Here is a 27,604-nt window from a genome sequence, read left to right on the forward strand (position 1 = left end):
TCGATTGTTAGAACGACTCTTAGTGGCAATTTGTCAATATTCTGTGCGTTTGATAAGGACCAGTTGGAATAAAAGGTGTACATCACCGTTTAGGTATTGGAAGCTTGATCTGGATAGTTTGTGTATGTTCAAGCTGACTGAAGCTGCCGACTGGTCCAGTGTGACCTCATGAAGTCACAGCCCTTTGCTTGCTTTTTTGGTGCGGCCTGTCGGGAGCTCGTGCCGGTTGCGTGAAGTTTGCTTGACGGCCACGAGGGGCGTTAATTAACGCGGACGGTGCAGAGGTGCAGTGATGCAGTCCTCGACTTTTGCGCTATTGTCATTTTGCTCCGAAAGAGTGCTCGGCCCCCGTACGTTTAAAGAAAATGTTTGCTACAATATAACTTATGTTGTAGCAAAATTTTCTTCCGGGTTTCAGAGTTTTCGGAGAGACCTCTGGAAATATGGCATAAATGAAGCCAAAAACAAACTACAGTGATACAACATTGAATGGGCTTGTAATATTATGAAACAACAGGATAGGCTGTGTATGTCAGCTACACCTGCCACATTTCCGCGGTTCTAAAAAAATTACTTACTTACTTAATTATATTATTTATATTATATTATTATATTATATAATTATATATTACTTATTATAAGTAATAAATTAATTCTTAGTGGAGACGAGTTCTCGAACACCTCGATATCGACAGCAAACGTACAGAACACCTACTGCGCCAGATGTAATCGCAGATGCCGTCCGCCGGTTGCAACAATTCTTTTACGCTGTACATTAATTGTTTATGGCCATCTTGTTAGTTTCCATCGTTTACGTCCAAGAATCCATCCCACGTATTGTTATTTTTTTTCTTTTTGCTTTCCATTCTACCTTAGGAATGGCAGTCGGATCTTGGAGGTATGATATTTGAGGTGAGTGCTGAATACCTTATAATTGTACAACTAAAAGTGAACAAGTCAAGGTGTCTGCTGATCTGTTCTTATACGTCCCGTACGTCAGTGCTTCCCGAACTCTGCTACTCTGCGACCCAGCATAATTCTAACAAAATGCGTCCCAACCTGTCTTCTCGCGGTGCCACGAAAGCATCGATTTCACTGCGTGAACTGAAGTGAAGTAACTGAACAGAACTGATACATGAAACTGACGCTGAAATTTTAGTTGACACTGAAGTCAGACTGCATTTGCTCGGCTAGACACCATCGCGAACAGACACAAAATACATGATGGCAATTGATGTTCTGAGGCTGAGATGTTGCTTCGAATCCTACAGCTGGCTAACCTTTTCAGTGACATCCTTATTTCATCACAAAATACATTCCAGCAGGAATGACTGCACCTGATGGCTAAAGTAAGCTTTTAATGATGAAAGAAAGTAAAGTAAGCTTGTCGAACCCAGAGTGGAGCTTGGACACAGCAAAACTCAGTTCTGGCACGATGTTGAACTAAGCTTGCGATGTGGTATAGCTGGTAGAGGTTCGCGCGGATCCTGGTTTATAGGTCGTTCATTTGAATGGTGCTGATTTCCGTAGTGGTTGGTATGCTACGGCTTTCTCCAGGCAAATGTTAGCATAGAAGGTGCGGTATTTTGCGCGCAAACATGAAGCATCATTACGTTAATGAAGTTCCTGTCTAATCTGTAGGTGGGCGCTATCCTTTATCACTACGGGTTCGTGGTGAGTATTCGTGATTGATGCTTCTACTGACAGTATGAACAGAACGACAACACAAACACAAGACTCAAACCAACAACTTTCATTTCGAAATGTTTGCAAAAGTGGTATCCTCCGCTCTCTTACATTTCCCGGAGGCAGTGTTTCCTTTCGGAAAGGGAGACAGTTTATTTCCTCCATTGTGGCGCCATCTTTCGGTCCACAACATATTTAGGGTGGTAACTGAGCCAATTTACCACCCAAGGTACACCAGTCTCTTACATGACACAGCGATAATTTTTGGAAGAGCCGGTATCGTCGTATTTGAGGTGTAATTTAAGTAGAAACTACAGTGAGAAACACGGTTGTAGTTTAATGCGAAATGTTGTCACTTGTTGCGGCATATTTTCCGTTACTACGAAGAGGAAATCTCCGAACCCTCACTTGCAAAGTCGCTTGTCAGACGAATAGGACCTCAGTATTTGGGATGTCGCAGCCTATTAATAGAATCTGTATTCAGCCAATTGCGTGTGTTCCTTAATTCATGACATGTCTGCACGACCTTGTGTACGAAGTTTGCAATTTTTTAGGCGCGGTTAATTTTTGTTTGCGTATTTGCGCTCGTGATCGGCCGGTGAAGAAGATTTCTTGATTTTTCTGTTTATCATCGGTAACAACTGGTAAGTCGAAGTTTTACGGCGAAATTACGCTATATAGATGGAAATTAGCGAGAAAATCACGAATTTCATATGCATGTATCATGTTTAAAACGTAAAAAAAAGGAGACAAGAGCAACAAAACATACACTATTAGCATATTTCGATTAAGTCGTACTGTCCACAACTTAAATGTCATATGCCTTCAGACGATCCATTTGTATATTTCAAATGTATAAATTTCACACAGGTCCATAAAGTTAGGACCCACGTCCAGAGTTGAACCGTACAACCCTGGCAAAGCGATTAAAGTTGACACATTTGTGGGCTAACGTTTGAGACAAGCCATTACCCCGCTAAATGGTATAAAAAGACAACCATTTTTGAGAGTGTGATTACACCTACCACGGTTGTACACTCTTCGACAGTGATTTATCCAGACCCCCCTTCGCCCCCTAACTGCCCCCTCTCCAAAAATCAGCAGGAGACCCCGTAAAATTTTGTGAAAATGCGCAATATTTCGTCAAATGCGCCAATTTCGTCAATGCGCAATATTTCGTCGCAATATTCGCAATTGCACAATATTTCGTCAATTTCGTCATGAAGGACCATCCCTTGCGGATCCCAACGCCCCCCGAGGACGAAATTCTGGGTAAGCCACTGCCATTCCATCTCGTCAAAAACCAATCGTGGAAAATATACTACGGAAAATGTATCACCTCAAATATGCGGTTACAAGTCCGCGCTAAAACACAATCGCTCAAAAATCCCCTTTGAAAAATACACGTTAATAAATATACTGTCAAAAATATACCTCTAAAAATGTGTTTTTCAAAATGCCTCATCGGGGATTGGCGCCTCCGCCATGTGGGGTAAATGGTAGCCAGATTCAAAACCCGCTAGTGGTTCCCAAGCATTAGAATATATATTACAATACTGATAATATATATATATATATATATATATATTGACATTAATGAATATATTTTAAAGTGTTCTGAAAGTCACCCCTGTTAAACCCTCTCTCCTCAATTCAGACGTTACTGCTTGGTCTTGTGTGTGTTGTGTTGTCCAAGTTCTGTTTCTAGAGTATTTCTGAATCTGTTACCTGCAGCCATAACCTTCTAAACTGATCATGCGGCAATGAAACGCCTCACCCAGAGGTATAGACATCCATTGCAAATAACACACGTATAGTTGTATACTTTGTCGAAAAGAACTATAGCTGTTGTACTTTGAGAAGTTAATTTCATTTTTGCAAAGTGCCTCTAACATACTGGAAGTTATTTGCTGTGCTTTCTATGAGGCTTACCAAATCGCTTTGAATCATCTCGCTTGACAATTATAATGAGAGTGCGGAACATCTCGGCGGGAGCTAATGACGAAGTGAGCCGCCAACGTATGTTCTGATATTTATTACTGCGCATTGTGTTTTTACGTTCCTAGGTCGACCAGAATCTTCGTGACAGCATCTTTGGGATCGGTGAGGTAATGTCGACAACAACGCAAACATTTGAATGTCATTCACCAAGTAGTTGTTGCTTTTCCTGGGTTGAAAAAACTCCCTGCTAGTTGGTTTCCACTGCTTCTGAACATAGTTGTGACAATGGTCGAGTCAGTTCTCAACTTATGAGAGCCTATTTCTGCCTTTTCAGCGACTCGGTGTCCTAGCCGCTGGACCCGAAAAGAAGGTAAGCCCCGATATCAGTAGCGGATAGCATTATGCAAAAACAGTTTGCGGATATAAAGGAAATTATAAGTATCTGTGCTTGAGGTAACAAGTCCAACTAAGTTTAAATCCATCTTGCTTACCTCAACAGTTATAAATGGTTTAAAGACCAACGTAATTTCAACGTGGATGAGGGGTGAGGTCGGCATGGCAAAGGGACCCTTTTCTTTGAACTACTTTCTAAGCTGTAATAGACAGCATACATGAAGTCTTGTACTGTCTGTCAAAAAAAGTAAAACGGAGGCATATGTGTAAGGCTGAATAAGACGTTACTTGCCATTAGATGAGGTACTTGGAGTCGTTATTTTAAAAATATGTCTTACTTCGAACAAGACAATTAAAAATACGCTAAATGTAAGCACGTAGTAAAAATTGCAACACTTGTGACACAAGTATTCGACATGTATGTGGAGACAAAACATCAAGAATGGAAAGCATCGCAATCACGCATCATGGAAGCAAACTGTGCACTATTTATTTATTTACTTATGATACCCTCAGGGCTTATTAGCATTAGAGAGGGGAGGGGCGTAACAGTAAGTTCAAATATAAGTGGATGGATACAGAGATACAAAACAAACAACGAACAATTAGACAAAAACAACCGCTACGTGGCGTTCAGATGATCACAAAGAACTTTCTTAAATAAGGAAGGGTCAGTAATGGATGAAATAAAGCCGGGAAGTTGGTTCCACTCGAAACTAGTTGTGGGCAGAAATGACCGAGAGCATGTATTAGTAGTGCAAAAGGGAGTTCCAACCTTCTGTTCATGGTCCAGCGGTGAAGAGATATGTGACGGACGAGAAATAAAAGAACGTCCGAAGATATCGCTATGATAAAATATTTTGTGAAATAGACAAAGACGAGTAACACTGTGTCGAAGTGAGAGATGAGATAGGTTAAGACTAGCTTTCATGGAGGTAACACTGGCTGTCCTGGAAAAGGCTAATCATTATTCCTTAAAGTGCCACTCCGGACTCGAAAAACAGCGTTTATTTTATTTAGTCCATAAAAAGAAGGTGCCTAAAGGATTCTATACGCGAAATTTCAATCCTGTTTGCGAGCGCTGTGCATTTTGTGCGAATTTTTGAAGATCTGCCCAGCCTCCACAAGCTTCGATGACGCAAGGAGCGGGTGACGTAATCATAAGCCCACAAATTGCAATGATGTCTTATTCTGGAGAGGGCACTCGTCTCCTAGCAACGACGCCGGCGTCCGGCAGGGTCATGTGATGGAGAAGTCACATGACGCTGATCGCTGAGATGGCTTCCCATTGTTGTGTTTTCTCCAAGGTCAGACGGTCCGTTGGGTATGTCACGTGGGGCTCCACGAACAGAGTGCAGAACGTGAGCCCCCCAGGAAGACGCGAAGGGCAACAACGTTGCCAGATGAGAGCCGGGTGCTCCGTTGGAGCATAACATGACGTCGCAGTTCTCAAAAATAAAAATTATTTTTTTCTAGCTTTCGCATTACGCAGAGCCAAAATATTTTGCAGGAATGTAAAGTGAGACAAGAAGGTTTCAGTAACATAACTTTGGTGGGATTCTGAAGGCACGAGATTTAGTCCGTAGTGGTACTTTAATCGTCCACTTATGAAACGTATGTGCTTGAACTCCGATCACCTGATCACCGTCTTTCCCTCGCGTGTGTGTTCCAATGCACTCCAATTGGTCTGAGGCAGATAATAACAATTGAAAATAAATTTACACGTAAGGCGAGACCCCGAACACTTATATGGCTACATGCTATATGTGCCGCGGGGCAAGATTGTGGGTAATTTTGACCGCCTGTGGTTCTTTAAGGTGCCCCGGAAATCTCGCACAGATATCTGAGACAGATAAATCATCGTTGCCGGTGTAAGCCGGAGACGTCCACCTTCGGTCATACGACAATCATGAATTGATACCAGTGCCGGTTGAGGAGTAACCCCTGGACATCAGCGACGAAGTATAAAAACAGAATATAACGAAAACCGAAGGCGCGCAGCGACAGTCTACTGTACTGTGATACTGTGAGCAAAATGTGAGACAGTTGAATGATGCGTCCCTTGTCTAAACTTTGATCCCAAAATGGAAAAAAATGTATGTATCACAGAACATTGTAGGCTGGGGGAATACGAGTGCCCAAAAGGCACGTACACCACGCTGTCCATACGCAGCGGAAATGAATCAATCAACTACACAGAAGCGTGTGTCTTTGAGCCAAGAGTCGGTCTGCAGCATTCAAAGGGGCTGCGACGGTCTGACTATTATGCACCATTGCATTCATTATATTATGCTCATTACGCTATACTTATTCATATTAAGCAGTTGTCCTTTGTAATGCTTTTCGTATCCGTCTAGTGCGCTGCCTCCAGATATTCATATTATTATATTATGCGTGCATTGCGATACATGCCAGCCATCTGCCATTAAAGCCATTTCGAGTGTAAAACATTATTGTTCTACATGTTGCTGAGATACAGTCGTCAAGCCCAGATTTCAGGAGAGATAGAGGGCCTATAGGTCCATCACTATTGGCTCTCTAAACACTTTTCCCGCCTTCCTACCATAGAATACCTCCCGTGACGTCACGTTTATATGACTTTCTGTATTAGGGGTATAAACCTTCTGCGCGTTTATTGCCCCCTTTCAAGAAAAATTTGAATACAAGATGACGTCATAAAACTAACCCTTATTTAGACTAATCCTACACAAGTTGTGCAGAAGTATGGGAACTTCTTCACCATGCGTCCTAACTCTTCAAAGTGTCACTCCGGACTCAGAAAACAGCGTTTATGTTATTCAGTCGATGAAAAGAAGATGCCTCAACCATTTCATACGCAAAAGTTCAAGGCTGTTCATGAAAGCTGTGCATTTCTGTCAATTTTTGAATACCTACTGAGCCTCCACAAGTTTCGATGACGCGACGACCGAATAAGGTCATCATAAGCCCACAAATTGCGATGATGTCAAGTTCTGGAGAGGACACTCGTCTCCTAGCAACGACGCTGCCGTTTGGGTAGGGTCACGTGGTGGAGAAGTCACGTGCCACTGATGGAAAGAGGGGAAAATGGGAGAGATGCCTTCTCTCCTTCCTTTGTGTTTTCTCCAAGGGCGGAACGGTCGGATGATATGTCACGTGGCGCTCCGCTCACGCAGTGCAAAAAGTTAGCCCCCCCCCCCCACCCTCCGGAAGCCGCGAAGGGCAACAACGTTGCCAGATGAGAGCCGGGCGCGGGACGCCGGGACGTGATGTCACAGTTCTCAGAAATAAAAATTAATTTTCTCTAGTTTTCGCGTCATATAGAGCCAAAATATTTTGCGGGAATGTAAAGTGCGACAAGAAGATTTCAGCAACATAATTTTTGTAGGATTCTGATAACACGATATTTAGTCCGTAGTGGCACTTTAAACCAGAGTTCGAAGTAATTCGTTACTGTAACTAAGTTCCTTCCTTTGGTAACTTGTACCTTAACTCGGTACTTTTGCGCCATGGTAACTTTCACAGGAACTGGTTCCTTTTTCAGGTAACTTTGCCAAAGTAACTTAATTTAAGTTCCGAGTTACTTTTAACTCGCTTTTCACTCACGCCCACATATTTTCTTGTTTTCTCTCCGGTTTCTTCATGGCATTTTTTGCCATAAAACGTGATATTCAATCATTGACAGTATTTTATTCAGGAAGTAAGAACCGCTGCCACTGAAATTAAGCTGAACCATTGTGCGCCCAGAGGGAGTAAGATGCAAAGCGTTCGAATAGACCTCTACCAGAGAAACGTCATCACGTCATTGGTAGACAGACTGAAACCGAAACAAACCGGAGGGAGCGGGCTGGGTTCCACGAACGGGCACTTGTTCCCTGCCTCCCACTGAAAGAAAAGCAGGACCGAGGGTCGCGTCCCTTTAAGGGACCATATTGTAACCCCACAAGACGGTGGCTTTCGGGCGCGACTTTGTTCACCTCTAGCTTCGAGTGTAGTTCAATTCTACCAAATTTGTAGCGCTGTCGAACACTATGACGTCATTTGTTTACAAACAGAGAGAGGTCTATTGTTGGGCACAAACGAAAACGATCTAAGCGTGTTGCATTCCTCCGCAGGCAGCTCAAGGTCTAACTCAACTGCTCACGCGCTGCACCTGCGTAATGCTATTTTGTATCCCAAGTAACTTGGAAGTAACTCCTTCTTTTTTTTAAGTAACTCAGTAACTGCGAGCTACATTTCAGGCTGAAGAACTTCGTTATTAACTTAGTTACATTTTGCACACGGTAACCTAACTTGTAACGAGTTCTTTTTGACCCGTAACTTCTCAATCTATGCTTTAAACCGTTTTCTAAAGCTACACTACACTATTTATTTTGTAGCAGTTTTGTCTTGTGTTTTTGCAGTAACCACCCGGAATGCAAGGGCCGCTGTCATTGGGAAAGATGACGTTTCTTTGGCCCTGCGAAATAAAGGTGTTTTGCAAATTGACACTGGTCCATTCATTTTGTAGCATTTTGCAATAACACTCACGAGCCGCCGGATTTGTCACGTTCAACAGAACTCTCGATTGCAGCATCTTCGTGCGTAGTTGTGCTCTCCTACGTCATTGTGAATTGAGGGAGGCTGGAACAGGGTGCTGCAGCGTAAAAAAATATCCCTTGAGAAATACGGCCATCGCCAGCCATCATCACTCGTCTTGAAAGTTACGAAGCAAGAAAAAAAAAGAAAAATGCAGTACGGTAGGCTGTGCTGTTATAGCGCATATCATACGCAGTCCGCTGAAGGTATATTCGGACAAATTATTTAGTAGTTGAAAACTACACTCCGCAGCGTTTTATAGTGTTAGGCCGAGAGTGAAGGAGACCGAATGGGTAAGGCGGGGCTAGGCTGTTTACTGGCGAACAGCTGGAAAAAAGAATGAGAATGACTGGATGGCTGGTGCAGAAGAGCGTGGGCGCGGGTAAAACGGACCTGGTGAAATCTTCATCGTCGGCTAACGCGCAGTGCCGCTACAAGCGCCCCCCCCCCTGGACCTAATGTCGCGATGGCACGAGTCGCACCGAAGGCGGGGCGGACGCCCACCGGACCCTTCTCGGCGAAGGTGCTGCAGGTGAAGGTGCTGAAGGTTTTGGCAGGGGCATGCGTGACGCAGGAGCCGGGGCGTCCGACAGGAGGAAGGCCGACTTCACCCTGTCGATGGATAGGACATCTCGGCGGTTCGGCAGTTGGATGGTCACAGTGTTGCCTTGGCGGGCGTGGACGAGGTACGGGCCGTCTTACGGGGGCTGGAGAGGTCTACGGGTGGCGTCGTGGCGCAGAGAGACGTGGGTAGACGTGGCCAGTTCTGGGTGGAGGTATGCGTTGTACATCGCATCACTCTGAGCGAGGCTGTGTAAGCTTACTTGAATTTTCCTAACAACGGGTTGTTTAGCTAAAATGTGAGCAAACCACGTTAATATATATTCCACTCTCTACGCCCTTACTTAGTTGGTACTTGCTAAGGTTTCTCTTGAAAGTGTACAAAACTTCCAATAATACTACAACTTGTGATGATAAAGCTTATACATTTCCTAAAAATCTTCGCACTTGACTTGAAAAATGTCACGTTAGAGCTTCATTGTTGTGAACTTTGCCCGGCGTCGTCTTGTTAATCGCTAAGCAGGCGATTCTTACAAAGCAAAAGCAAACTAACAGCCAAAAAATGGGAGAAGTCTAGCACTTGCAAGTGAATAAGGTAAGTATTTAAAGAGATTGAAACATTTATTTTACTGAAAAACAAGCTTTCGGGCAGAGTTCTTGCTTCATCAGGTGCGAGGAAGAAGGATGAAGAAGTGCCTGACGAAGGACAGACTCCGTCCGAAAGCTTGTTTTTCAGTAAAACAAATGTTTCAATCTCTTTAAATATACTAAAGCAAAAACAAATAGGCCTGCATGTTATTGTTTTCACATGAGACGTCGCAGCATTAAGAACGAGCGTTAAAGAAAACACACTTCTTACATACCGAAGAAGCAAACCGGTTGGTAATTCGTTCACAAAACGAGCGCGGCAGCAACTTATAATTCTAAGTTCAGGTAGCGTCCACATCTCCACGAGTCCGTGACAGTGGACCTTTTTCCCCGTCGTCAGCGCGCATGCGCGGGCACTTGTCCTCCTCCGCCGCCTCCCACGTGTTTCCCGGCTGGTAGGAAAACAGACGCCGGTGCGACGGTTTCGCCGTGTTTCGGAGTTGCAATGCCAACGAACTGTGTAGCGTTTGGCTGCAAAAATTACTACGGCAGAAGCGTTGGAATCACTTTTCATAGGTTTCGATCCGCAAAACTATATCCGGAAAGAAGAGAAGCGTGGATACAAGCGGTTAAGAGAGCCGGCGACGGCGGAAAACGATGGGAGCCAAACTATCACTCTCGGATTTGTGGTGAACATTTCATTACCGGAAGGGCATGATTCCTTTTTTTTTTTACATACGTATAGATTACTGTCACATGAAGTGCGGCAGAATAACTATATAAGAAACCTGCAGGTCCAAATAACGACAAGACACACCTGGATTACGTGCCGTCGGGTTTTACCTACTCTAAGGGCAACCACGGTGCCGCACTGGAAAGATAGAGCCGGTTGCAGAAAGGGAAGGCCACATGTATGTGAACTAACAGTATAATTTTTCACATCCGAAAGCCAGTATATTACCCATTCACTCTTACTATATTTTATAACACTTACTGAACGTTGTGTTGCAATTTCGCCGTTGCTGAAGTGTCAGTAACGTGCATTTAATAAGGTTCGTAAATTAGGCAACTCCGCACCATCGAAGCCTATGCAAAAACGACGGCGTTTGGAGTGCAGGTAACTTATAAATTATGACAACTACTGCTGACATTTCTTAATATGCTTGATAACCTTATCTATCCAAAGCACCACACAGTACAATGAGCTTCACATACTATCAAATACATCTACTGAAACTCCAGTGTCGATAGATTTCACGGACTGCAGTTGTAAGTAAATTAGACATCCCATTCCATGGTGTCATTACATAATTTTCACCTTCCTTTTCTGTGTAATTTAGCTGCCACGGTCAACAGTCCCTTTGACCAAATTGATGAAAGAATGACCGAGTCTGATGACAGGTATACTTCAGAAGCTATGGAAGTAATGCAGATTGCACACAGTGGTACGTAAAACTTTGTTGGAACAACACACTTAAGAAGTAAAGCGGAAAATAATTGAATAGTCTTTTTTTTTCTGTTGTAGAAACCGAGAAAGAAGTGGCTGTCTTCCTGGCAAATGATCTGGCGAAGTGCATCCAGCAACAAACCAAGGAAGATTTTGCTGCATTGCAGAAAGAAATCAATGCACTGAGAGCAAGAACCATCTATCTGGAGTCAAGGCTTCTAGACATGAAGAGTCGTTTGCTCAATGTTGAACGTATTAGAAAGTCTGACAAAGAAACTCTATACTACACGGACCTCCCGTGCTTTGAAATATTCCAGAGCTTCTTTGAACTTGTTGCACCACGTGCCCGAAACATGGACTACTGGAGCTGCTCATCAAAAGGCACACGAAAGTGAGAGAAAGACGATAAAAGTCTCCGTGAGGAGTTTTTCATAGTACTGGTACGACTGAGGACAGGTATGTCCGGCAAGGAGATAGCAAGGAATTTTGGCATTCCTGAAGGACAGTTCAGCATGGTGTTCTGTACGTGGATCAATCTTCTGCAGAGCACCCTGAAGAAAGTTTTACACTTCCCAAAGGTACATCAAATCCAAGCATATTTACCCCCTTCATTCAAAAATTTTTCGAACACTCGTCTTGTCCTTGACACAACGGAACTTCGAATCCAGCGGCCTAGTTCTCTCAATGCACAACGCCAAACCTTTTCCAACTATAAACATTACAACACCTACAAACCGATTATGACCTACAAAGTCATAATCGGATGCACACCAGATGGGTACGTGGGTTTTGTGTCCAAGCTCTGGGGAGGATCAGTATCTGACATTACCATAGTGGAGGAAAGTGGAGTGCTTTGGCTTCTTGAACCAGGTGATGCAATTATGGTGGACAAAGGGTTTAAGTTCACCCACCTTCCTCCCGATGTTAAAGTGTACTGCCCAGAGTTCCGCCAGCCTCACGAGCTACAAATGAAGAGAGAAGCTGTACTTGGGACAAGACAAATAGCAGGTGCACGCGTTCATGTGGAGAGAGTGATTGGAAGAGTGAAACAATTCCACATACTTCAGACACCACTACCAATCTCAATGATAGACGTTGCCGAACAAATTTTTCATGTCTGCTGCTATTTAAGCAATTTTCGTCCCCCCCTAATCCTGAATAGAATGGTTAGTCAGTTCAAAACATGTACCTCTGCTGTGATAGCTCCTGTGATAACTCCTACCTTGTTGCTAAAAAATGCTGCCATTTACAAACGTTGTGATTTATTGAACTTTGAAGTACAGTTTTGATGTGACTAATCACTAGGATGTGTGAAGCAAAGTAAACTCTACATTTAATGGAATATTCGAGTGGTGTTCTTGAATGATTGGTAAGTGCAGTTAAGGTAAAGCTTTCCAAGTCGCTTTATCCGTCGGGTTCGAATTTCTGGGACAAGTGCATATTTTGCAAAATGTAGCAATGCAGGTAACACCTCCTCCCTCCAGAATTTTTCAGCAAGGTAAATTCTTTCCACATTGGTGGATTGTGTGTGCTCTTGGTTATTTGTCCAGATGACAAAATCACACCAATTCAACCCTGTCACAGCCAGTTGACCTTGCACTTGGAAATAGTATGGACGATTCCTTTTCAAGTTCACGTATGGTCCAACAAGCTCCCAACAGAACTTCTTGTCCTAGCAAGCTTCTTGTGGAGCCATTTGTTGTTTTGTGTACGGGCACTTTACCTCTAGGAGACCTCGGCCATCCCCATCACACACTATTCGGTCCGGAGAAGCTCCAATGAATGTGCATTCTGGATGGGTATGCAGTCCTGTCTTCACTGCTGTCACATGTTTCTCATATAGTTGCATTACTGTCAGGTATGCCTCCACTGCAGTTTCTTCATTATAAAGGCCATACCTAATGGCATCACACCAAGACTTGCGTTTGGGGTAGAGTATCTCCTCGACATATCTGTCTGGTTTCTGGCACCTGATGACGTGGTAAAATCTTGAAGCTGTGATGCGTCCTACCCTTTGATCATGCCATTTCTTGCACTGTGCCTGGCCTACCTTGTATGACCTACCTCTCTTTCACGCTCTTCAAGGCGTGGCAAGCTGTTGATGTATGCCTGTACATGCGCTTGAGCTTTGGGACTTGTTAGTTGGTCATCATCAGCAATTTCTGGCAGTTCAGTGTCCGGTGCTTTTGGTGATTCATCTGTGTAGCGAAGCCACAGGGCACAATTGCTTAACTTCTCTTGGACAGCAGCTATTTCTGCCCCTGTGAGCTCAGGAACGGATTCACACGGGTTGTACGTTCTTTTTTTTTCTTTTTTTCGTTAGCTGGCTTATTGACGAGTGGCCTCCTAAATGTAATGTTGCCCAAGGGAACTTTTGGTGCTGGTCTCTTATCTAGAAAGAGAATTCATACATAAAGATGGTTTCCTAATTAAAGTACTATAAGGGATGGGAAGCATTTAAAAATATTGCAGTCAAAACGCTATTTAAAATACATGCATTTATAAACTATTTAAAATGAGGGACCGTCTAGAAAAGTATATTTATATCTATATACTTTTTTTGAGCTACTTATGTGCCGAAATAGTTTGCAAGATACAAATAAAACCAACATGAGTGACGGTTACACTAGACAAGTTGATAAGTAAATTAAAAAGAAAAACGGCTACATTAAAAATCAATCACCGTAGAAGCTGCCTACCTTCTGATGGAACAATCCACGCACATGGGACATCTGTACAGGACGTTGGTGGTGAAGTGTTTTCAGCTAGGAAGAACAAAATATCAGCCACATGCTGGCATGTCTCACTCAGCCTAAAAGACCATTGAGATTCACGCATGTATTACACTGACAGGAAGGAAATGAAAAAGCAATCAACACAACTTGAACTGTGTATCATTATCATTCCAGAAACCTAAAAGCGTATATGATTTCAAAATTTTTGTCCTGTGACGTATAGAGCACCTGAAGAGCGGCTTTTTTAAGCATGCAGAAGCCCTGATAGGTTTGTGAATTAGTCAAATTCAGAAGAGGTCTTTACCCGGCTACACAAGTACAGTGTGCGCCAATGATCTCTCCAGATCCTTTCTTGAGCCAAACGGAGACTATGTACGCTCCCTTCTTCATTGACCGAAGGCACACTCCGCGTACGAGGCACACATGTGGCTCGTCGGATATCGGATTCAACATGACGTTCCGAACATAGCCTTCGGTCGGTGTGTGTCACCGACGGAGCGGAGAGCGGAATAACTCTGCGGGTAGTCGCATGTAAAAAAACGTGCCATGCCGACCTTCTTTGACGACGTCGGCGAGAGCTGCCGAGAACGACAGCTGGCGACCAATTAGGTGACAGAGAAAGGCCACGCCACTTGAGTTTTCGTATGCTTTGGACGACGGAATGTCACTGCGGTGGGAACATGAAAATCGTGCGCTCTGACGGGGTGGCAGAAATGCGCCTCTACTTCCGCCGCCCGTTCACGACGCCGCGTCGGGCGTCGCCAAGTGAGAACTGGCCCTAAGACGTCTTGCTTTTTGGTGTCGTGCTGACTGGGAGGTGGTGATTTCGAATCCTACCACCGGCTGTGCTGTCTGAGGTTTTCCCTGGGTTTTCCGAAGACTTTCCAGACGTATGTCGGCACAGTTGCCCCTGAAGACGGCTCCGGACGCATACTAACCCGCTGTCCCCCACTCCTTCCTGCTGTCCTCTCTCCATCCGTCCACGTCTGTACACCGCTCATAGCCACAGTTGCTTCGCGGCGCTAGCACGAAAGTAAAAAAAAGAAAGAAAAAGGAAGACTCGGAAGAGCCACAAGAAACGCTTTGGTATCCCTTCTCAACAAGACTGACATCTTGACGCTGACCGTTCTGTGATTCCGTAGCTGAGATAGCGTGCTCTTATGGATGATAACGAATGCGCCGGGAGCGCTGTGAACTAGTGGGGTACACTCTTAAAAATTAACTGCAACACATAGCACGCTCCTAGCCAACCATCATCCCCAATGACAGCGTTCTCGATTTATCGAGAACGGGAGCCTTTCATTTTATTTTTATTTTTTGTCCTTATGTCGTGCATAATAGACGATTTCAGAAATTGCATGGATGGCCCACCAGAGAGCGCCGTGTTGCGAAAGCCCCGCTGCACTTTGGGATTTAGTTTTCATGAGTCAGAGAGAAGAAGAGCGCAAACGGTTTCAGTTTTCTCTCTCCTTCACCTCCCGCACCTTCGAGCAACAGGCAGACGAGCACGAATGTAAACTATTTCCCACTACGCATTGCGCGATGCGCGTGACTTGGGCGACGGAGGGCACCCGTGCGGAGCACACGGGCAATATCTGAAATCGCCTATTGATACGAAAAAGGCGCACGCCTCCCATACTCGTCCTATCAAGGGAGAGGACGTTGTCATCCGTGATGATGGTTGGCCACACTCTTAAAACAAAGCTTCACCACATAGCACACTGAAAGCCAAGCACTCTACAGAGAGATACCTCTATCACTCTATATTTGCGGAAAGCGCGGGGCGTACGCCTTTTTGTGACAATTAACATTTCTGCATAAGTGTGTCTCCCGTTTTCAACAAATCAGGGGAGAGAACGATGTCATTCGGAATGATGGTTGACTAGGAGCGTGCTATGTTGTGAAGTTCATTTTTAAGGGTGCACCATGATCAACATTTATTTCAGTCCTCAAAAGTGGAACGCCGTCTTCATTGCGTGCCGCTAAGTGGCGCGAGAGGCACACTTTTATTGTTAAAGGGACCATGAAATGATTTTCGCTAATTCCGACTACTCTGGAGGAAACCATTCTCATGATCCCTCATTATCGTACACACGTCAACTTTTAACCGTATTCAGTACAACGGGGGCGTAGTTCTCAGACAAAAATAGGAGGGCGTGACCGCTGGATCTATGATTTCGAAGCGGGCTTACGTCATCGCCATTCAATTCCCTCAACCAACTGTGAACGACGAGGAGGAACAGCCCGCAAGACCATGTGGGTGTATGATTTCTGTTGCGACAACAATGACTTCGTATATTTGCCGTCCAAATCACGTGAAATATCACGAAAGGCAAATTGTCAGCGATGGAGGAAGAGATTATGCGACACACACAGCGTCTATGTATCGTTCGGTACTCAGCAGCTCGTAAAATGTCACCGACGGAGGTATGTTCTGACGAAGAAGAAGTTTAAAAAGGAAAACGTCCTCCGGTAACCATGCTGACTGTGAACCGCTATATTACATTTCTCATAGGGTTCTGTGTCAACGGTTAGATACAATCTTGTCTCCAGGTCAAATTGTCTGAAAATTTTGCACTTTGCTCGCAAAAGTCCGTCCACAAATCAGCAGTATGTTCTGTGCATGATGTCCCGGCCAGTTCGTCTCGGAGGCGGACCGTATAGCAGCTGCCGTTCACGCCCGTGGTTAATATAGAATGTCTTCGGTGTTTGTGCCATTTTCAATTTCACATTTCACAGCGCGAACGCTTTAGTACAGGGGAACAAATTAAAAGTGATCGTAGGCTTGTCAAATATATTTTCATGGTTCCTTTAAGCTTCCGGCACACCGGCAAAGTTGGATAACTAGTACTGACGATATGTGGTCGTCGGCAGACTGCAACACACCGTTCGCGGCAGTCGCCGCACTAACAATTGTCTCCTAGAGCAGCCGTATCCACATCCTCGTGTTGTTCTCCCACTTCCAGCTTTCCAGTGTCATGGACTGTTGCATGGCGAAACGGACACGTATAGCAATCTCTGACCAGCCTTAGTCGCTGGGCGAGAGTTGGTATTCAGAATGTTGTTCGAGTCTATTTGAGATGCTGCAGGAAGCCTGCCCCTGTGGCCGGCCTTCCATTTGATGCCAATACACTTTTCTTTTTAGAGCAGCCGTCTCCGTCGTTGCCGGCTGGCTTTCGGTGGCCCAGACTTCGGAGACGCAGCTATATTTCAGGCTGTCAGGTCAGGGCTTCGTAGCCACATTGTCCGTGAGCAAGCACTGTATGGTCTTGTGGAGTGCTCTCGCCGCTGGCTGACGTCTACTCGTCTTTTCCGCCACGTTCAGGGTGAGTGGCAAATCATGTTCTAGCCAGCCCGCTAGGACCGTACTGCACTCTGCAGCGGCTCTCCCGTGTTTGGATTGTTCGCTTGGTATGGTCAGTACGAAAAGCAAACTCTCCTACAGAGTGTTGTTATCTAGCTTGTAGGACTGTAACGTAAAGTTAGTGTCTGTCCAAAGGGGTCTACCTCCATAGGTAGCTCTCCTGCTCTCAGGGTCTACTAACTTTTCTGTTAGGACCCGACATTCGTTTTTTTTTCTGAGCTGACACACACTCGCCCGCGCTCAGAGTGCGTGGCTCCCCACCTGAAGGCATACGTTGTGGCAATGCGCAGCCTGCGAGCTTCTTTCCCTGATGATGACATAACATCATGGCCCGTGCGGCGCCTTTACATGGCACTTCTTGCGCTTAATCGGCCACCCCCGAACTCGACGCCTATTCAGCGCCACATAGCGTGGCGTACGACAACTGCTGGCTGGCTGGACGCCCGTCGGGCCAGTCTTCAGTGGCGCTTAGCGCATGACGTCTTGCCGCTGCGTGAGCGTTTTTCCCGTTTTGGTGTAACGTCACCCGGCTGTCTCTTCTGCGAGTACAGGGAGTCAGCAGAACATGCTTTCGGTTTATGTTTGTTGCCGGGTGCCCTGTGGCATCGTGTAGCAGGCCTCGATAGCAAGACGGATGTTGAGTGGAGCACAGTTCGTGGTCTGTACCCCCTCCCTGTCTCCCTGAGATGGCATTGCACTAGTACTAGTTTTAATCCTAGCTTATATGGGAGCCAGTCCTTGTGACTGGTCTTCCGCCTCGATGCCAATACAGAAGTGCTCTTTGTAAATGTCCAGCCAACCTGTGTTGCACCGTTTCAAGTTCTTGCAAGACCTCAGGTTAAAATCCTGGGAGTTGTTTTTGACAGTGCAGGGGTCTCAGCTGTCAACTGGCCTCGAGTATTCAGCGGCTGCAGTGCTGTGCTGCGAGAACTTAAGTTTGTTGACCTGCCGATCACTTTTCTTCGGGCACGGCTGTTAGCAGCATGATATTACAGTCGCTTGTAGTTTTTAGCGGCTGTTTCATCCCCGCCAGTGGTAATACGAGCTGCTATCACACGACATGCGTTCCGCTTTCTGTGGGGCGGATCCGTTGAATGGGTCTGTAGGTCTCAACTCCACGGAAGCCGTGATCTGGGTGACTTGGGAGTACCGGCTGTGCCAGAAAAGTGCTTAGCCCTTCACTCGCGTATTCTCTTTGAGGCGCTCCGTGCGTCAGAGTACCCGGCCTGCGCATTAGTTCAGTATTTCCTAGGATCCGCCACCAGGTGGTTCCTCGAAAGTCCCGAGCTTCGCCCCAGGGCGGAAGTACTCCCTGCTTATGTTTGTGCTTGTGTTGCTGTCGGGCGGCGCCTGCGTGTCGAATGCCCAGATGAAGACATTTCCTTGTGAAGCGTCCGTGATTTCTACGCCGCCTTCAGGGAAATGCGACCGGGTCCCGCAAGGCCAGCAGTGCCAACGAAATTCGCCTGGCGCTTATCACTGCTGCCAGGCATGATGCACGGCGAGCTAGTCTCCAGTGGAAGCTGGTCCATGCTGTCACCTCACTGCGTGAACGTTTGCACCGTTTTCGGATATGTCGCACGGACGGTTGTCCGTCTTGTGGCATGTCTGAGATGGCAGAACAATGTTTTTTGCAATGACATATACCACGTTTACGGACTAACAATTGTCTCCTAGAGCAGCCGTCTCCGTCGTTGCCGGCTGGCTTTCGGTGGCCCAGACTTCGGAGACGCAGCTATATTTCAGGCTGTCAGGTCAGGGCTTCGTAGCCACATTGTCCGTGAGCAAGCACTGTATGGTCTTGTGGAGTGCTCTCGCCGCTGGCTGACGTCTACTCGTCTTTTCCGCCACGTTCAGGGTGAGTGGCAAATCATATTCTAGCCAGCTCGCTAGGACCGTACTGCACTCTGCAGCGGCTCTCCCGTGTTTGAATTGTTCGCTTGGTATGGTCAGTACGAAAAGCAATCTCTCCTAGAGAGTGTTGTTATCTAGCTTGTAGGACTGTAACGTAAAGTTAGTGTCTGTCCAAAGGGGACTACCTCCATAGGTAGCTCTCCTGCTCTCAGGGTCTACTAACTTTTCTGTTAGGACTCGACATTCGTTTTTTTTTCTGAGCTGACACACACTCGCCGGCGCTCAGAGTGCGTGGCTCCCCACCTGAAGGCATACGTTGTGGCAATGCGCAGCCTGCGAGCTTCTTTCCCTGATGATGACATAACATCATGGCCCGTGCGGCGCCTTTACATGGCACTTCTTGCGCTTAATCGGCCACCCCCGAACTCGACGCCTATTCAGCGCCACATAGCGTGGCGTACGACCACTGCTGGCTGGCTGGACGCCCGTCGGGCCAGTCTTCAGTGGCGCTTAGCGCATGACGTCTTGCCGCTGCGTGAGCGTTTTTCCCGTTTTGGTGTAACATCACCCGGCTGTCTCTTCTGCGAGTACAGGGAGTCAGCAGTGTAGAGGACGGTGGTCTTCCTCTACATGAGCCCCGACCGGCGATGATGGTATGCCACGGAGAGGCGATGACGGTGGCCTGTCTCCATGGCCGCGCCGGTGGAACTGAGAGCGGGTGCTCCACGCGCGTGGCCATCGTTGTCGTCGTTGTCGTCGTCCGCTACAGGGGTCCCCCGGCCGTCAGATGCGTTGCGGACACATCGCAAGAGCTGGAGTTAACGGGCGACCGTGGTAGGCGTATAGACGTGGTGACGTGTGGTCGAATAGGGGCACGGCACACGTTGGCGGCACTTCAGAGAGGATGAAGACGGGGAGAGCATCCGTGTGTAGGTCATCCTTGTGGTAGGTGTGGACGGGAACAGCGATCCGTCGCAGAGAGAGTGAGGCACTCGGTGTCGTGGTCCTGGGGTGCCGCGACCGGCACGGGAGCCGAAACTCGATAGTCCCAGGTAGAGTGAGTGAGGTGCCGAGACGGGCTTAAGCGTGCCGAGGCGTCGGCTGCCGCGACTGCCGCAACCGGCAGGTGAGCGCAAGGCTCGAGTGTCGCGGCCGGCAGTGAGAAGCGTGAGAAGACTTGAGCGAAGAGAGAAGCGTAGGTGAGAGAGAGCGAAGAGTGCGGTAGGAGTGAAGGTGGGCCGTGTGTGCCGGAGGTAGTGGTGCTCGATGGCGTGGTCAGAAATTTGGGATCGTGAAGGGCCGAATTGCTCCGGACGTGATGTTCTTTGTCCGGGTCACCAAATGTAGAGGACGGTGGTCTTCCTCTACATGAGCCCCGACCGGCGATGATGGTATGCCACGGAGAGGCGATGACGGTGGCCTGTCTCCATGGCCACGCCGGTGGAACTGAGAGCGGGTGCTCCACTCTCCATGGCCACGCGCTCTGAGAGCGCGTGGCCATCGTTGTCGTCGTTGTCGTCGTCCGCTACAAGCAGAACATGCTTTCAGTTTATGTTTGTTGCCGGGTGCCCTGTGGCATCGTGTAGTAGGCCTCCATAGCCTGACGGATGTTGAGTGGAGCACAGTTCGTGGTCTGTACCCCTTCCCTGTCTCGCAGCGGGATAGGCGGCATTTTGTGCTCTAAATGGTCGAAATCAACTACCAAGTGTGGATTTCACGCTGTCGACGAGTGCATGCGCAGGAGAGCCGCAGTGTGCAGGAGGTGATTCGGCTAATTAACGCCGGTATTCGCAAAGTTCTTTGCAGGGAGCGTGCGGTGCTTGGAGCAGTTGAGTTTCACCGTCGCTGGATGACCTCTGACATCCTCTTTAGGGTGGACAAAGGCAAGTTCCATGTTAACCTATGAGGTGTCCACGTCCTCGTGTTGTTCTCCCACTTGCAGCTTTCCAGTGTCATGGACTGTTGCATGGCGAAACGGACACGTATAGCAATCTCTGAACAGCCTTAGTCGCTGGGCGAGAGTTGTTATTCAGAATGTTGTTCGAGTCTATTTGAGATGCTGCAGGAAGCCTGCTCCTGTGGCCGGCCTTCCATTTGATGCCAATACACTCTCTCCAACTTGGTCACGGCCACCTCCATAGGTGGTTCTCATGCTAGATGACAATACACACTTACAACTTGGTCACGGGTCACGGTGACGGTTAATTCGGTTCCGGACCCCATTCCCGATACCGCGGTAGAGACGGCACTCACGGGATATGGGCCAGTCACCAAGGTGAGCCGTGAGACATTCCTTCAGAAGGAGTTGGAAGGAATCGAAACAGGGAACCGCCGTGTTCTTATGGAGATGCGATCCCCTGTTCCGAATTTCATCAGCGTACGCGGTAGGCGCTTGACCATCAATTATGATGGCCTAAAGTGCGTGTGCATGCGTTGCAATGCGGAAGGTCACTTTAAGAAGGACTGTGTGGCCCCGCTTTGGTACCCGCTGTGGTGAGGTTCGGCATGAGAGTTGCGATGCCTTGTGTAGGCGTTGCGGGGGAGACCACACCGTGTCCGAGTGTTCGGCTGCAACTTGGGCTTCCCGCACTCTAAAAACAGAGCTTCACCGCATAGCAGGCTCCTAGCCAACCATAATCTCGAATGATATAGTTATCTGCCCTGATTTGTTGGAAACGGGAGGCGTACGCCTTTTTGTGACAATTATGAACTGCATAAGTGCCACAAAAAAGGCGTACGCCTCCCGTTGTCAACAAATCAGGGAAGATAAAGATATCATTCGAGATGACGGTTGGCTAGGAGCGTGCTATATTGAAGTTCATTTCTAAGAGTGCGTGTTGGGACTGGTCGCGTGCCACCGAAAGCACCCGTTGTGCCGGCTGTGCAGGCTGCCAGTGCGGACACCCCAACTGTAGTTGTGTCTCGTGCAGATGAGCATCCCGTTCTAGAAGCTGTTAGTGTGGCGGCTGCGAATGAACGTGGTGTTGGTGGCCGTACTCCTGACACAGTCGTGGCGTCTCCCGACAATGCTTCTCCCAGTGGTGAGGTCATTGTCAAGGGAGCTGCTGTAACTCATACTGAGGCAGTGGTCGCAGTTAGTGACGGGGATGCTGGTGGTGATGCTGGAGTTGGGGGTGATGGGGACAGTGTACCGTCTTCTAGCTCCGACAGGTTAGTTATTGACCTTGAGTTAGATGAGAAAGGTGCAGTTGCCGACGCGATGGATTTCATCGGACCTGCAGCGAAGAAGAAGCGCCAAGCATCCGAGGGGTCTGCAGTGCGAGATTCCTAACTAGCTTGTTCGCGTCCTCAATTTTTCTCTTAATCTCCCTATTCAGTCTTGCCACACTAAATGTACGTGGGCTCAGCAGGGAGGTGAAGCAGTTAGAAGTTATCGACTGGGCAAGGTCTTCTCCTGCAAGAAACCGGGTTCCTGTCCGGTCGGGCTATAAAGTCTTTAGAGGTTTTGCATGGGCTCTATGTGTTCTTTAGCTGTGGTTCGCCCCACAGAGCTGGCGTGGAAATTTTAGTTTTTCAGTCGTTTCGGGGATCTATCAGGTGGTTCGACACGGATACCGAGGGAAGGGTGGTGGCTGTTGAGTTGGAACATGAGAGTAAAACACTGCGTGTTGTGAATGTTTACGCCCCCGTGCGCCGCGGTGAGCGCTCAGATTTTTTTCGCAGAATTGACACGTTTTTTTTATGGAAATCAGAACTTAATATTTGCAGGCGATTTTAACTGTACGATAGACCGCCAGCACGGCCGGCAGGCGAACAGAGAGCTAGTGGTGAACTCAATTGGTTTAATTGCTACTTGGTCCCACGTGCATGGTAATGCGTATGAGTTCACCTGTGTGAACACACGTGGCCACCACAGCCGACTAGACAGATTTTATGTCTCGCCAGGCTTGGCAGAATTCATCTCTAGTTGTGCAACCCGACCTGCTGGGGATCTTAGAGATCATCACGGCGTTCTTTTGTCCCTAGCTGGCCTGCTCAATTTTCGATCTGGTTGTTGTTTTTGGCGGCTGAACGTGTCCTTGCTCGAGGATCCCGTAATTAAAAGTGATATGCAAGATTGGTTATCGGAACAGTGTTCCGCACCCGATTTTGGGCCAGATCACTGGGAGGCTTTGAAGCAGGGAGCAGCACACCGTCTTCGGTCTTGGCGGAGACAGCGTGCGCGTGAACATCGGCAGTGTAGAGATGCACTCAGACAGGTATTAGCTATTCTTCGCCACCCTGGCTCTCGCAGCCATGATAGTGTCTCTGAGACAAAGGATGTGCAAAGGCGCCTTGCGTCTCTTTGTATGTACTCTTGGCGCAAGTTCGTAGCGCAAAGAACCGTCGAGCGCTGGTGTCGGGAAGCTCTTAGCTCCCGCATGCTATTGCGGTGCTATGTAGCAGGAAATCTGGGCTCGAGTATAACCGAGCTCCGGTCAGCTGACGGCTCACTTCTAACCGAACCTGATTACATTCAAGCAGCGATGCGTGAGCATTGCGCGGCCCTTTACGAGGAGTCATCACCCGGCGAGCCCGTTATCAGCCCTGAGTGCCCACTGGCGGAGGAAAAGATAGAGCATGTAGGCTCAGGGCCGCGCACGCAACAAGAGATTCTAGCAGCTGTCTCCTTAATGCCGATCGGAAAGTGTCCCGGCGTTGGTGGCCTCCCAGTTGAGTTCTACAAATGTTTCTGGCGGGTAATTGGTAACTCCTTCACTCGGGTATTTAATCTATGCTTGTCCCGAGGAATGCTATGTTCTAGCATGCAGAGTGGAGTTGTTGTCCTTTTGTGCAAGGACCCATCCAGAAAATGAGATCCGGATGCATACCGGCCTATCACTCTATTGGCATGCGACTACAAAATCCTAGCCAAGGCACTTCTTTTGCGTGTTTCGCCGCATTTAGAAAGGGTGCTACACCCGTGCCAGGCGTGTTCGGTCCTTGGCAGGTCGTCAGACCTGCACAGGATAGCGCTACGTGATGCCATCAATTGGATAATGTGTTCACGCACAGCAGCAGCCGTGGCTTCCTTCGATCAGTCGAAGGCATTCGATCGTGAGCGCCACATGTACCTATTTTCAACACTGAGAGCCTGTGGTTTCGCCGTTGGTTGGGTGCGCTTCGTTGAGGCACTATACAAAGCTGCAAAAAGTGTCGTTTCCGTAGCTAGTGGTCTATCGTCTCCGTTTAGTCACATTACGTGTGGTGTCCGACACAGATGCCCTCTCTCCCCCGCCTTGTATTCCCTTGCCATCAACCCTCTCCTCGGGAGGCTGTGTTCCCTCTCAGTTATTCTAAGGCTACCTAATAGATGCCCACCACCTGTTTTTGCGTACGCTGATGATGTCTCCGTCATACTACCGCGCGAGAGTTCCCTAGAGCCAGTGTTGAAAGCGTTCGAAGTCTGCGGTACAGTTTCTGGGCAAGATTGAATAGGTCCAAAAGTGTCGCTCTTTTTTTAAATGTGCAGCCAACCTGTGCTGCACCGTTTCAAGTTGCTGTAAGACCTCAGGTTAAAATCCTGGGAGTTGTTTTTGACAGTGCAGGGGTCTCAGCTGCCAGCTGGCCTCGAGTATTCAGTCGCTGTAGTGCTGTGCTGCGAGAACTTAAGTTTGTTGAACTGCCGATCACTTTTCGGGCGCGGCTGTTAGCAGCATGGTACTACAGTCGCTTGTGGTTTTTAGCGGCTGTTTCACCCCCGCCCGCGGTAATACAAGCTCACACACGACACGCTCACACGACACGCGTTCCGCTTTCTGTGGGGCGGATCCGTTGAATGGGTCTGTAGGTCTCAACTCCACGGAAGCCGTGATCTGGGTGGCTTGGGAGTACCGGCTGTGCAAGAAAAGTGCTTGGCGCTTCAATCGCGTATTATCTTTGAGCCGCTTCGTGCGTCAGAGCACCCAGCCTGCGCATTACTGCAGTATTTCCTACGGTACGCCACCAGGTGGTTCCTTGAAAATCCCGAGCTTCGCCCCAGGGCGGAGGTACTCCTTGCTTATTTTTGTGCTTGTATTGCTGTCGTGCGGCGCTTGCGTGTCGAATCTCCAGATGAAGACATTTCCTTGTGGAGCGTCTGTGATTTCTAGGCCGCCTACAGGGAAATGCGACCGGGTCCCGCAAGGCCAACAGTGCCAACGAAATTCGCCTGGCGGCGTATCACTGCTGGCTGGCTTGACGCACGTCGTGCTGGTTTCCAGTGGAAGCTGGCCCATGGTGTCCTCCCACTGCGTGAACGTTTGCACCGTTTTCGGATATGTCGCACGGACGCTTGTCCGTCTTGTGGCATGTCTGAGACAGCAGAACATTGTTTTTTCCGATGCCATATTCCACTTTTACTGTGGAGTAGGGCGGCGCAAATGTTTGGGCTTCCAGCAGTTGATTGGGCCACCGTAAAGTACCTGGAGCCGTTGCCGGTAGCACGCGCAGAGCGGAAGCATCTAGCATTGCTGATTTCGGAAATTAACTTCCAAATTTGGATTCGCCGGTGCCGGCTGTCCTTTGGTGGCCCAGATGTTGGGAGCATGGCTATGTTTCAGGCAGTGAGAGCCGGGCTGCGTGCACATATCATCCGTGAGCAGTCATTATTTGGGTCTGTGGAGTGCTGTCGCCGCTGCTTACAGAGACTCGGCTCTTTGATCGTGATCAAGGTGAGTGGCATATCAAGTTCTAGTTAGTTCACTAGGACTGTACTGCTCCCCCGTAGCGACTCTTCTGGAGTTTCAGGATTGTTCGCAGATCATGGCACGTACAAAAAGCAATCTCCCTTTGGAGCGTTGTTATCTGGTATGTAAGATAGAGTTTGTGTAAAAGAGGCTACCTCCATAGGTAGTTATCTTGCTTGATGACAATACACACTACGAAGCATTACTTTCCTTCGTGCCGTTATCCCTTACGCAACTCTCCGCAGTCTTGGTCTATTGCATGGCGACGACAAGCACGAACAGCAATCCTTAACGTGACGTGATTTCACAAGCAGGAGATGGCATTGCACTAGTTATAGTTTTAATCCTAGCTTATATGGGAGCCAGTCCTTGTGACTGGTCTTCCGCCTCGATGCCAATACAGAAGTGCTCTTTGTAAATGTCCAGCCAACCTGTGTTGCACCGTTTCAAGTTCTTGTAAGTCCTCAGGTTAAAATCCTGGGAGCTGTTTTTGACAGTGCAGGGTCTCAGCTGCAAACTGGTCTCGAGTATTCAGCCGCTGCAGTGCTGTGCTGCGAGAACTTAAGTTTGTTGACCTGCCGATCACTTTTCTTCGGGCACGGCTGTTAGCAGCATGATATTACAGCCGCTTGTAGTTTTTAGCGGCTGTTTCATCCCCGCCAGTGGTAATACAAGCTGCTATCACATGACACGCGTTCCGCTTTCTGTGGGGCGGATCCGTTGAATGGGTCTGTAGGTCTCAACTCCACGGAAGCCGTCATCTGGGTGACTTGGGAGTACCGGCTGTGCCAGAAAAGTGCTTAGCCCTTCACTCGCGTATTCTCTTTGAGGCGCTCCGTGCGTCAGAGCACCCGGCCTGCGCATTAGTGCAGTATTTCCTAGGATCCGCCACCAGGGGGTTCCTCGAAAGTCCCGAACTTCGCCCCAGGGCGGAAGTACTCCCTGCTTATTTTTGTGCTTGTGTTGCTGTCGGGCGGCGCCTGCGTGTCGAATGCCCAGATGAAGACATTTCCTTGTGAAGCGTCCGTGATTTCTACGCCGTCTTCAGGGAAATGCGACCGGGTCCCGCAAGGCCAGCAGTGCCAACGAAATTCGCCTGGCGCTTATCACTGCTGCCAGGCATGATGCACGGCGCGCTAGTCTCCAGTGGAAGCTGGTCCATGCTGTCATCTCACTGCGTGAACGTTTGCACCGTTTTCGGATATGTCGCACGGACGGTTGTCCGTCTTGTGGCATGTCTGAGATAGCAGAACATTGTTTTTTGCAATGACATATACCACGTTTACTGTGGAGAAGGCCGGCGCAAATATTTGGGCTCCCAGCATTTGAGTGGCCACCGTAAGGTACCTGGAGCCGTTGCCGGTCGCACGCGCAGAGCGGAAGCAACTAGGATTGCTGAGTTCAGAAATTAACTTCCAAATTTGGATTCGCCGGTGCCGGCTGTCCTTTGGTGGCCCAGATGTTGGGAGCATGGCTATTTTTCAGGCAGTGAGAGCCGGGCTGCGTGCGCATATCATCTGTGAGCAGTCAGTATTTGCGTCTGTGGAGTGCTGTCGCCGCTGGCTTACAGCGACTCGGCTCTTTGATCACGATCAAGGTAAGTGGCATATCAGCTTCTAGTAAGCCCACTAGGACTGTACTGCCCCCCCCCCCCCGTAGCGACTCTTCCGGAGTTTCAGGATTGTGCGCACGGCATGGCACGTACAAAAAGCAATCTCCCTTTGGAGCGTTGTTATCTGGTATGTAAGATAGAGTTTGTGTGAAAGAGGCTACCTCCATAGGTAGTTATCTTGCTTGATGACAATACAAG

At 48.0% G+C, this 27,604-nt stretch overlaps 2 protein-coding genes across 2 annotated transcripts in view; both read left to right on the forward strand.

Moving 5' to 3' along the window:
* The window catches only part of LOC135400172 (uncharacterized), a 69,936-nt gene extending 61,449 nt beyond the window's left edge, over positions 1–8,487 (forward strand). The window contains exons 23-27 of the mRNA XM_064631911.1: positions 877–912; positions 1,642–1,674; positions 3,753–3,794; positions 3,962–3,997; positions 8,403–8,487. Of these exons, the coding sequence (XP_064487981.1) occupies positions 877–912; positions 1,642–1,674; positions 3,753–3,794; positions 3,962–3,997; positions 8,403–8,405 (150 nt within the window). The 3' untranslated portion in view covers positions 8,406–8,487. The remainder of the gene's footprint in view (positions 1–876; positions 913–1,641; positions 1,675–3,752; positions 3,795–3,961; positions 3,998–8,402) is intronic.
* Positions 8,488–11,631: 3,144 nt separating this feature from the next.
* LOC135400379 (uncharacterized) lies at positions 11,632–22,418 on the forward strand. The gene is made up of 2 exons (XM_064632224.1): positions 11,632–12,339; positions 22,014–22,418. Exons 1-2 carry the CDS (start codon positions 11,632–11,634, stop codon positions 22,416–22,418), a joined length of 1,113 nt encoding a protein of 370 aa, XP_064488294.1.
* Positions 22,419–27,604: the final 5,186 nt, after the last annotated feature.

The sequence above is a fragment of the Ornithodoros turicata genome, chromosome 7, assembly GCF_037126465.1.
Source record: "Ornithodoros turicata isolate Travis chromosome 7, ASM3712646v1, whole genome shotgun sequence".
Taxonomy (NCBI): domain Eukaryota; kingdom Metazoa; phylum Arthropoda; class Arachnida; order Ixodida; family Argasidae; genus Ornithodoros; species Ornithodoros turicata.